At 41.0% G+C, this 12,267-nt stretch overlaps 1 protein-coding gene across 6 annotated transcripts in view; it reads right to left on the bottom strand.

Moving 5' to 3' along the window:
* The window catches only part of PRSS12 (serine protease 12), a 497,636-nt gene that overhangs the window by 93,062 nt on the left and 392,307 nt on the right, over positions 1 to 12,267 (bottom strand). For all 6 annotated transcript variants that reach the window (XM_073571862.1, XM_073571866.1, XM_073571863.1 and 3 more), the window contains 2 exons: positions 4,776 to 4,981; positions 146 to 221 (listed from right to left, as the gene is read on the bottom strand). In XM_073571862.1, coding sequence (XP_073427963.1) covers positions 146 to 221; positions 4,776 to 4,981 — 282 coding nt within the window. The remainder of the gene's footprint in view (positions 1 to 145; positions 222 to 4,775; positions 4,982 to 12,267) is intronic.

Below are 12,267 nucleotides of genomic sequence, written 5' to 3'. Positions count from 1 at the left end.
CATAATCATCCGTAAGTTTGCCCTTAGCCAGCGGCACATAAATGTTTTCACATCCTATCTGGGCCCTTCCTGCCATGCTTAGGTAACATATGTTTATCTTGGCATTATCCTTGATATAGTATTGTCATAAAACAAATACTCTTACCGTAAAGAATTCCTCCCACCGATAATACGTTTAGGACGTCGATGCAGCAACCGATGTCCACAAACAAGAGAGGATTCTGTAGAACAACATTAATCATTATGAAAGAATTTGTGGATTTCATGTGTTTACTTCTTCAGCAATTCAATATATATGAATCTCCATCATTATTCAACATTGGCTGTAAATAAGTATGTATTCATAATGCATTTACTCGCAAAACAGTGGCATCCATTACCTATAGACTAATATATTGAGAAAATTCTAATATTTTGCCTTTGAATAAAATAATGCAACAACCTAAGATAGCACATGGCACCAACCCAGCATCAGGACCGGTATCGGCTTTTTTGTTCGAGGTTGAAAAGGAGAAGTACTTCCAGGGCTTTGCAAAATTCCCTCCATTACTGGTGTGAATGTTCTGCCAGAACCAGAATCCTTGAAGTTGACATGAGCACCCAACGTCCTCTAATGGATTCTGTGGTCACAGCCCGGCACCAAGCATCTCGATTACCATTTACCAGACAGCACTAAACCTGGCAGGTCCATTATTGACACCCCAATCACTTTACAGATAAGAGCAGGTTCAGAATGAGCATTGGACAGATGTGAAAGAGTCTGGAGACACTGATGAACAGTATGCCACCTGCAGTATCATCCAACATGAATGGTTTGGTGAGATATATGTTGTATCATTGAACAAACCTACAGATGATAGTCAAAAATCCTGTGACAACTGTTTAGGTACCTAGATATCTTCATTGCCATTATTATACCTTATGTTGGTACAGTAGGTCCTGGGTATCTCCTAATGGAGGACAATACCTGACTTCATATGGCCAAAGTCTGTAAGCAATTCTTGGATTGAAGCATTGCTGCCATTGGCTAGCCTTCACAGTCCCAAACATGAATCTAATTGAGACACTCTGGGACATTATATACTAGTGAATCCAACATTGGCAATTTTCACCACAAGTTGTGCAGGTACTCACTGAGGCATAGATCCAGATCTGGGAGGAGTTCCCCCACACACTATTTCTAGATGTTGTCATTGTTGCACTTGGGTGCCATATTTACTACTGAGGTGTTGTGGTGATGAAATTGCCGCAAATTAGATCTATCTGTGATTTAAATTTTTACTTTTCAGGGTGATTTGAAATCCAACCCTCAGTTGGTTGATAGATTTGGTGTCCATTGATTGATGATACGTCATTCTGTTCATTACACGATTCATAGCAGTAAAGATTCAGAATTTAAATGTTTTGTAAATCAAGATGTGACGTGTGATTTAAGTGGTCTCTAAGTTTTTTTATGTGATAAAAAGTATCAAGACAGTTATTTTCAATCTTACCTTATGCTATATGTAATGCATGTGAATAAATGTACTGCAATATAGTGAAATTAAGGACACGTAGACCTCCAGACTGCTATATATATGCACTACATTTACTATATAGTAAAATGCAGCCTTTAAAGCAGACTATAAGACTACTGCTGTTTTACTGTGATGGCAAAATGAAGCCCTGGTTGGTAATTTGCGGCATGTGGTATGAGAGATTTTTTTTTTATAAACACATTTGTACTTCCCATCTCTATTTTGGATCTGTAATAATACCCAGAGCACAAGCAAACCTGCTCTCAACAGTCTTGTATTATTCATTCTAATAGTACTTTCCATCTGCAGAATGAGACATCTATGTATGTAATTACCAAATAAAGCAGAAAACCTGCTGGCTTTGTTAAAATTGCTATGATATTGTACAAATTCATTACCAGATAGGCTTTAATAAACAATTTAAAACAGAAAACCAAGGAAACAATTTAACAGCGCCCCTAGGGTGTTTCATTTACACAATTCTTGACCCCCTTAAAAGTATTGTCTTTTATGGACAATAAAACACATCTATCAATTTAACTGCCTTGTTAAACCTGCACATGTAGCAAAAACTGCAAAACATTAATAATAATGGAGGTTCTGGATTGTTGCTCTTGTTCCATCACAGCGGTTTTGTATGGAACACGCCAGGATATTGCAAAGTACGTTGACCTGGTGCATCTAGAATAGAGTAAACTATGTCCTGACTATTATAGATTTGACGAACTCCATGAAATAATGGTTTTTATAGTTTCAGTAAGTGAAGAGATTTGGTTACAATTAAAGGGTTAAGAAACAATAAGGTTTAAATAGATATTCATCTATGCTGTTCATCTTATTATCTTGCCTTGATGACTCAGAAGAAGACATTAACAAACCACACAAATGGATAGAATTTGAGAGAACTTTGATTCTGGCTGCTTAACATCCTAGATGCCATGGCGAATAATGACTGCGGCATCTAGGTGGTATAAAAACTTTTTTAAGAAGAGATGGGCACTCAGATAGTTAAAAACACATTTCTATTGAGGTCAGTGACCCTATCAGCAGCCCTTAAGCTGTCTGCAAGGAGAAACATTTTTAAGATTTATAGAACACACAGTTTAGAAAGAGAGCATTGATGAGGCATTGGTAAAGGTGGGATTAACAACAATTGATTCAAGGAGTGGTGGTCAACCATCCTCAATAAGTCATACAAGTAGGGAATTGTTTTCCAGTGTTGATAAACAAAAAAAAGCATCAGGATTTTATTTATAGTCAAGGGAGCTTGGAGAGGTTATTAAAGTTGTCCACCTCTTCACGTACCTCTTCACACACATCTTTAGGGCCGAGCTACACGCTCCCTATTTCCATAATTTCATGTCCAATCTTACAAGTGGCCCAGTGATCCTCAGTGGCCTTTTAAGACCCACTTGAACACATACCTATCTGAGTTATGAGACTGGGATGTGTTCATTTGCCATTTGTTTGAAGATTGCCAACATCCAGTTTCTTCTGTTGATATCTTTTCCTCAGACTCCTGTGATTTCTAAAATTTCCATTTGCTGGCTCTGTGACCTTCTGGTTGATCTATTATTTACTGAAAGCATCACAAACTGTTATCAAATCTGCTGTGACTTCAATAACTTGCATCTGCTGTTTCGGTGAACGGCTGGTTAACCAATCATTTGCCATAAGCATCACAAACTTTGACTAGAAACTCTTCATATTAGCCTACAATCTGCTATTAATTCTGCTACCTACATCTGAAGCTGCTTCAGACCTGCCACTTTGCTCTTCATCTGCCCTCTTGGTTCTAGTAACATAGTTTTTTAAGGCTGAAGGAAGACCTTATGTCCATCTAGTTCAGCCTATTTTTAGTGCAGCTGTTCTGCATTGTTGATCCTGGGGAAGGCAAAAAACCCACAGAGTAAAAGCCAATTTTCTCCATAGGGAAAAAATTCCTTCCCCTAAGCTGGGTCAACCATCTACCTATAATATTATGTTATTCGTAACCTTCTGTACTGTTACTCACAAGAAAAGCATCCATTCCTTTCTTAAATTCATTCAGTGAGTTGGCCATCACCACTTCCTCAGGAAGAGAATTCCAGAGCCTCACTGCTCTTACCGTGAAGAACCTTCTTCTATGCTGGTGCAGAAATTGTCTTTCCTCCAAACAAAGAGAATGCCCCCTTGTTCTTGTCACAGTCCTTGGTACAATCAGTTCATTCTCTGACTTCTGGTGTGTCCTTTGTCACTTGCTTGTCTGCCATCCAGCATAGCCTATCCTTACTGTTCCATGTGCCTTCCAACCTGCGGTTTCAACACCTTGGGTCAATGTGTCTATCCCTGACCTTTGGCTACATGAATCTTGTAGCTCACCAGGTGAGCCTACCATTACGCTATAGGTGTGATGGTCATATATATATTTTGGGTATGAGGTCCACTATTCTGGTTAAACTATGTGTCTTCAATGTGAGACAAAACTTTCCCTTGACAAATAAATTGTTTTTTTCTAACTTTCTACGTGTAAGGACTATCTGTGAAATTGTAAAATCTGATAATTATTTATGCTGTGACTGAATGGCTTCTTCGTCCTGAGAGTTCTATTGCTTCCAAAAATCTATGATCTGCAAAACTTCATTTATTCTAAGAAAATAGGATCATTGCCTAGCAACGGCACCCATAGCATCCCCCAACTCTTAATTGGTGCTGTAACTTGGCAGTTGCCTACTTGTCTCTGATTGAGGCTGTTAATAATGTATCTTCTTGTTTCTTCACTCCACAGGCTTTAGCAGAACAGCTGTGACTGTGACTAAGGAGAATGTCAAGTAAATGAAGTTTCTGACCTTCCTCTAGACACAGTGAACTCATTTGCCTGTGGACTTCTTATTTAGGCACAGAGAGAAAAGACAGGGCCATTTTTAATAAAAACATTTCCATTTGGTTGTGAGATGTAAGAAGCCACTTTTGCTATCATCAAAAATAGAAAGCAGATTTATAAAACTTTGCTCTGCTGTTAATGAGCTTTTCGCCCACCTTCCTGTTTAAAACAAAAAAGTCAAATAGATGATGCCATTTTTCTATTGTTTCTATAATGTGCATATATTCAATGCACATGTACACAGTAATGCAATTTTGTTTTCTATTTTTGTACATACTTTTCAATGTGACTTTATTCATAATGGAATGTTTAATTTTGTCCTTTAAGTGCAGTACATCTGTATTAATATATCCCATTCTGGATACAAGAAAGGCCTAATGTTAAGCAGAACTCACCTTTATGTACTATAGCCGTCATTTTATTGCTTAAGTAATCGCAGATGACTCCAGCATCCTCACTGTGGCGACAGTTGTGCTTTCCAATATCTTCCTTGATACAGTCTGCCAAGGACCTTTCGTTTCCAGTGCATTTAACATTATCCACGTGAATCGGTCCTTTACCCTCTCCAAAGTAAGCCATGCTCCTGGACTTTGCAGGACCCCTGAAGTATCAACAGCACTCATCAGGAAATACAGATATAAAATATAGTGAAAAATCTGACATTTATGGCCTCACGAGTCATGACATCACATTGAGAAGGAATATACAGGGTGGGCCATTTATATGGATACACCTGTGTGGGCCATTTATATAGTTGGATCTAGAATGGCCATCTTCAAAATAGCCGCCATGGTCACCACCCATCTTGAAAAGTTTTCCTCCTCCCATATACTAATGTGTCACAAACAGGAAGTTGATATCACCAACCATTCACATTTTATTTAGGTGTATCCATATACATATAGCCGACCCAGGTGTATCCATATAAATCATAGAATCGTAGAGTTGGAAGGGACCTCCTGGACCATCTGGTCCAACCTCCTGCTCAAAGCAGGATTCGCTAAATCATCCCAGTCAGATGTCTGTCCAGCCTCTGTTTGTTAGTTGGCCCACCCTGTACATGTTCAGCTAAGCTGCTAAAGAGTAGCAAAAAAATTCACAGGACAATGGTCAACTGACCACGCTGGTAAGCTGTGACCACCAGAGCAGAACCCTGTTAACATTCTACCACCTACCAGTATCCCCATTGCTTTTTTTGATTAGAAGGTAATGTCATGCGTGTGACAAGACACGGCAATGGGGTCGTGACAAACTTATTTATCAGAAGACGGGGGATACCGGCAGTTAGATTTGAAGGCTCTGGTAAGGTGACCTCGAGCTAATAACATGTGGCATGCAAATAATTTTGCTCAACTCTACTGAAGAGTCAATGACAATTCTTAGTATTATTGATTGGAAATCATATTTAGGAGCCCTGATTTGTCTGTCATATTAAATAATTGTATCTTGTTATGAAACAATGTTGGATCATCTTTCCTTATAATTCTGCATTGTGATCACGCAATACGTAGGCAAGCTAGGTCTACTTTAGCTCATAGAGTGGGGTCATGAGCAAGGTACCCCTCTTCCAACGGCATATAGGCAGTAGAGGTCCATAAAAGAAAATAACCATTTACTACAAATATACTCAAATCATTTATCACTTCCCTTCCCCTACTTCATGTGACAATTAATATAAGGTGCTTAAGGAGATAAGGAACATAGAAGAAATCATCTCTCTCAGTAACACCAAAAAAATCTATGTTGCATTCTAGAGTACAATGGAACAATATGTTAGGAATAAAAAATAGAAAAAAAAACTAAATCTTTGCATCTAAAGTATATATACTGTGTCTTTGCATCTAAACGACATCAACACTGAGCTTAGAAACATTTATCGTGCTGCTAATGAATATTAATGGGAGTGCATTTCCTTTTAATTACAACACATGAAATAATGAATAGCGGACACGTTGGTGTCTTATGCTTGGTTATTCTAGAAGCACTTTCCAGGTAATTACCTCCTCCAGAGCCAATGGCAGAAATGCGCTCAATTTATCACTTGTGTCTTAAAAGACACCTGCGCATTGGCCAACATCAGAATTACCATTGGTCAATTCTAGCTGAAAATATGGCAATATTATCTTTATAAATGCTACCTACATGCGGTATTTGAATTCTAAAACAAAATAAGCTTGGCTACTGATACCTGCCCATATGTACAAGATCATAAAGCAGATGTTTGGCACACGTTTAATAACAGGAAAGCAAAGAAATAAGTAGTGCAATTCAGAAGCAATGAGAGAAGACACCCTGTATAACCAGCATATAATCTTTGCCCTTTATCAGACATCTGGTTTATAACCACTGTGACAGGGTCATTGGCGCTGTATGTGAGGGGAGATATGTATCATGAAGATTGCTTTCTTCCATGATCTAAAACCCATAAGTTTCTCTCCAACATACTATGTGCTGAAGGGGGTTAAACCAGTCATTACAAGGGTCTGGGTTTTTGGTAAGTAAGTGAGAGATGGGTGGGATGCCTGCAAAGGCTTAAGTGCCCGGAATGATGGTAGTGACCACGTAACGTTTATTAAGTGAGAAGCCCAGCCATCTGCAGCACCAGGCCAGGAAAGCAGCAGGCCAGAACAGCACTGGGCCACAGCAGTTTTGGAGCAGAAGTTTAAGGCAGAAACAGTGGCAGTACAGGGACACAGTTGGCTCCATAATGTGGCAACTTATTGCATGGGCGCCTGAGACGGTCCAACCCAGGTACGTGCTGTGTGACAGAGAGAGAAGTGCAGGGAAAGAGGAAGAAATGTGCGATATGGAACATGTTGTTAATGCTGTGAAGAATATGGATGTGCTGCGTAAAGAAACCAGTAAAGTTGTTCTTTTGAAACTTGAAATGGACATTTATAGGGAGCCTTCAGCAGTGCAAAGAGGACCCTGATGGCATAGAAAGTAAAGCCACAGGTATGCAGAGTAATGGACACTATTTTCATGTGATGGGAGGACAGGGCATAGATACACTGGTGTCCTCAGCCATGACTATGGCCCTCCCTCACACATGCTCTAAATATGCTGTTCTTTATGAATATACTGTATAAGCTGTATGTTTTATGCCTAAGATGGTCATATAGACACATTTTTGAATTCATTCATTTGCACGACCATATCTGAGCTGCACAGACAATGAAGTTAACAGTGAGCGGTATGCTGTTTGTGGCTGGAGGTGAGTGTATTCTGCTGCCTACAACTGTAGACATTTCGTCTTCTGAGTCAGGAAGAGTTCAATCTTTTATGTAAAAGTTGTTTTCTGTGTTTTCAGAGGGTTAAATCCAAGGGATGTCTAATCTAAATTATATCTATTTCCATAAAGTGAGCAGACGTACGGTATCAATCCATGCATGCAAGAGGGACCAGAACAATGTTCTCAGTACACTCTTGTTTGTGTCTTATGTAATTGTATTTTGCAGAGAATCTCTTGTGTGTATAATGAAAAGTGGAGGAAAGCTGGTGAGATTTCTACTTCTCATGCCTTATGAACTTTCTGTTGCTCTAAAATAAGATGGAGATAATACAGCAATGACCATGAATGACAGTAAAATATTTAGAATTGAGAGTCCTCAGTGGTTGATACCTTTTAATGGCTAACTGAAAAGATGGTAACAAATTGCAAGCTTTCGAGACTACTCAGGTCTCTTCATCAGGCAAAGACTAATACAACATCTGAAGAATCACATATTTATACACAACACAGCACAGAAATAACGCAATAGATAAGACAAGTGACGTGAAGCAGAATTGTCATTATAGGAGAGGGATAAACATAAATATTGGAACAGTTCAAAGAAAAGGAGTGTGAAAATTGTATTGTCCTCTGATTGGGGTCTGGTACTGTGTTGTGATGCCCCCAGAAGGTCTGAAGAGCAAATTCCTTAATTGATGTAAAAAGACATAAATCCATGCGACACATTCATTCCTGAGCTGAGTGTGTCAAAGGTTGTCATAAATTTATACTCTCAGACCCTCCTATCTCTCTGAGACTTGAAGTTACCTTTTAAAACAAGTAATTTAATGTCCATCATGCTATGATTGGGGATACAAAAATGTTTTTCCACAGGTAGATCCATTCTTTTTTCTCTTATTGTGTGACTGGTCCCCCCCATTTGGACATTTAGTACAAATAATTAGGTACACCACATTAGATGTGATGCAGGTGAAAGTACCTGGGATCTTGTAGTCCTGATGTGAGTTGGGGATCTTTATCTTGTCCATTGTCATTATAAATGGACAAATTTTACATTTTTTCTAGTTGCAAGAAAAGGTTCCTGTAGCTGTTGGAGAGGACAGGGAGCGTCAGACAATGATGCTTTTTTTCGGGGCTGCCTAAAACACAGTAGTGGTGGGTCTGGCAATGTGAATTGTAATCGGGCATCTTTTTGTAGTAAAGCTTGTATTTTCCGTGCAGCTCCCCTTAGGACCTCCAGATTTGGATTGTAGGTGACCAGTAAAGGCACCCAGTTATTTTCATCTTTAGCTTTGTAATGTAGCAGGTGATTCCTTGATATTCTGGTGGCTCTTGTAATCTGGTTTTCAATTGTTCTTGGATGGTAGCCCTCATTCACAAAGGTCTTTCTGAGGCAACCAAGGTGTTTGTTTCTATCCATGGGGTTGGAACATATACGATTGTATCTGATGGCTTGGCTGTAGACAATAGAGTTTTAGGATGTGTCTTGGATGGAAAATGTCCCATTTAAAGTATGTTGGTCGGTTGATTGGCTTCTGATACAGGGATGTCGCTATTTCATTGTTCTTTGTCATGAATGATAGTGGGATTCAGCAACTTTAAGGAATTTTCAAAAAATCCCAAGTTATCCAATATCTACAGGATAGGGTTGACTTGCCAATCGCTGGGGGGCTGACTGCTGGTATAGCAAAGACTCTAAGACTATATCTCTGGAACCCTAACAATGTGGTGCTGTAGAGCCCTGTCTTTACTGGAACAAACCTACACATGCTTGACCTGCGCTCTGTGATGACACCAATGGTGTCACTGGCGCAGCCTAGCAGGCACTATCAGTGGGCACCTGAACAAGCACAGGGAGTTCAGGAACAAGGTACACAGTGTGCAAGGACCTGAGACTAAGTAGTGAGCACAGGACCTGGAACTAAGCAGTCAAGTGATCAGGGGGTGGAGTCACCTCACGTGAGTACAGGGAAGGCAACTGAGCGGGCGGAGTGCAGGGCACAGACAGTAAATGTAGTCAAAGGAGAAATGAGGGTCAAAAGCCAGATGAGAGCATAGTACCTAAGGATAATACAAAGAGTAAACGGAGACAAGCCAAAGGGTCAGATAACCAGGAGGAAAAGGGCAGTACAAAGCAGGATACCGAGGCATAAGCCAGGGGACAAACCGGGTCATACACAGCAAGGCACACAAGCACAGAGGCACAATGTTTCCAGACGAATAACCTGGGTCAGCAACCACAAACCAAATATACGGAAGTATCACTGATACCAAATCCAGGTACTGCCAACATTAAAAAGCCACCCCAGAACCAAAGAGAGGCGAACTAAAATTAACCCTGACCTGACCAGGATGGAGGCAGAATCATCCTGTCCAGAGTCATGACAGTACCCCCCTCTCAAGAGGGGGCCAACGGACCCCAGGTTTTCCAGGAAACTGGGCGTGAAAGGAGCATACCATATGATCGGCATGAACTGAACAGGCAGGAACCTAGGATCGGTCCTCAGGACTATACCCCTTCCATTGAACAAAATACTAGAGGGAACGGTAGACTAATCGGGAATCCATGATGCGCTCCACCTCGTACTTCCTTCATGGAGACAGCCCCCACCTCCAAGAGCTCAACCGATGATGAATGCTCCGTTTTCACTGGCAACTGAGGTGCATCTCGTTGTACAACACCTCTCTCTCTCAGCCTGCGGTTCATACGGACGGCCTGGGTCATTGCCTCCTCCAGAGTGTCGGGCGGGGGTGTAGGGCCAAGGCATCCTTTAAATGCTCACAGAGACCCTGTCAGAATAGCCCCCTGAGTTCCGAGTTGTTCCAGGAAACCTCGGGTGCCCATCGCCTGTACTCAGAACAGTACCACTCAGCCGAGTGCTTTCCCTGGGTAAGACTCATAATCGTGTCCTCTGCCAATCTCACTCAATCAGGTTCATCATAAATAAAACCCAGGGCCTTTTAGAACTGATCAACAGACATTCTCTCAGGGGAGGTAGGGGATAGGGAGAAAGCCCAGGATTGTGGCTTCTCACGTAACAGGGAAATAACTATCCCCACCCTTTGACTCTCATCACCTGAAGACCGAGGACACAGAGAAAAAAGTCATTTACAACTTTCCTTAAATACCCAGAATTTTTTCTTATCCCCAGAAAAGGTATCCGTAAGTTTGACAGAGGGTTCAGGAAAGGATAGGAAAACCTCAGACACAGTACCCTCCTCATTGTCAGATGAGGAAGAGGCCCCACGAGCAGTATTAACTGTATCTGCCAACTCCCTCTATACCTGTTGGTGAGAAGCAACCAACACTCTTTGCTCAACAGATAGGTTCTGCATTATCTTGGTCAGGTTATATACCTGATCTGACAGAGCATGCAGTGGGTCCATAACAAACACAAAAAAAAAATCCTGAAAAATCATATGGGTCGTCACATGATCAGGGGGCGGAGTCACTGCACGTGAGTACAGAGAAGGCAACTGAGCACGCATAGTTCAGGGCACAGACAGTAAACATAGTCAAAGGAGAGTCGAGGGTCAAAAGCCAGACGAGAGCGCAGTACCTAGGGATAAGGCAAAGAGTAATCGGAGACAATCCAAGGGGTCAGATAACCAGTACAAAGCAGGATACAAAGGCAAATGTCAGGGGACAAACCGGGTCATACACAGCAAAGCACACAAACAGAGGCACAACGTTTACGGATTAGTAATCTGGGTCAGCAACCCAAAACGAGTATACGGAAGTATCACTGACACCAAATACAAGAACTGCCAACATTAAAAAGCCACCCCAGTACCAAAGAAAGGCGAACTAAAATTAACCCTGACCTGACCAGGATGGAGGTGCAACCATCCTGTCCAGAGTCATGACACACGCCATTCATTGTCTATCGGAGTGCTTAAGAGAGCCAAGTACAACCTGCTCATGTGCTATAAAAGCTGAATAGTGGTGATTTATTAAAAACAACATGGTCAGGACTTCTTATCTTAGTCCCCAGTCTGCACCGATGGTTAGTGCTCCAAACACATAGCAGCCACTGAGCCATGTGATAGAGCGGTGGTGTTCAGATTCATACCATTTAAATCTGGCCACTATTTAAGCTAATAACAGCTGATCAATGGGGTGTCAGACCTCCAAAGAACCTAGTGTTACATAGGTTTACCTATAAAAAAGCTGACATTCAATTCCTACCTCTTGGTATAGTTCAATATAAACCCACGGTAATGTATATTGCTTACTAGGCAGTTGAAAAGGACCTGTCATGTGCTCAAAAATATTGCATTAAGTACCTTCTAAAGATCACCGAGTCCTCATGATTCTGAAGTTCGTTTTTCTTTTGCGCTGCATTACTCCTTTGCAGTGATATTCACATTTGGTGCTTTTGGAGCACAGTATGAGAAATTTCTGCTTTGCAGACAAACTTCAGATTCTACTCTCAATGACTGCACTTTCACTCCTCCCTCCCAGAAGCAGCCAATCACAGCTCAGCAGCACCTCAGACTGCTGGTCTGCTAGATCAGCTGTCACGTTGTGATTCACAGTATCTGGAAGGGAGTGGTGAAAGTGCACACATCCAAAGAAGGCTGAAGTAAATTCCAGTTTTAATGCAAAGGTTTTTAAGTTATTTAACTTGTTTTTTTAGCAAGTGACAGGTCCT

This window comes from Dendrobates tinctorius, unplaced genomic scaffold, assembly GCF_039654945.1.
Source record: "Dendrobates tinctorius isolate UK_male_01 unplaced genomic scaffold, ASM3965494v1 ptg000030l, whole genome shotgun sequence".
NCBI lineage: Eukaryota > Metazoa > Chordata > Amphibia > Anura > Dendrobatidae > Dendrobates > Dendrobates tinctorius.
The sequence above is the reverse complement of the archived record's forward strand: the minus strand, read 5'-3'. Positions and strand labels throughout refer to the sequence as shown.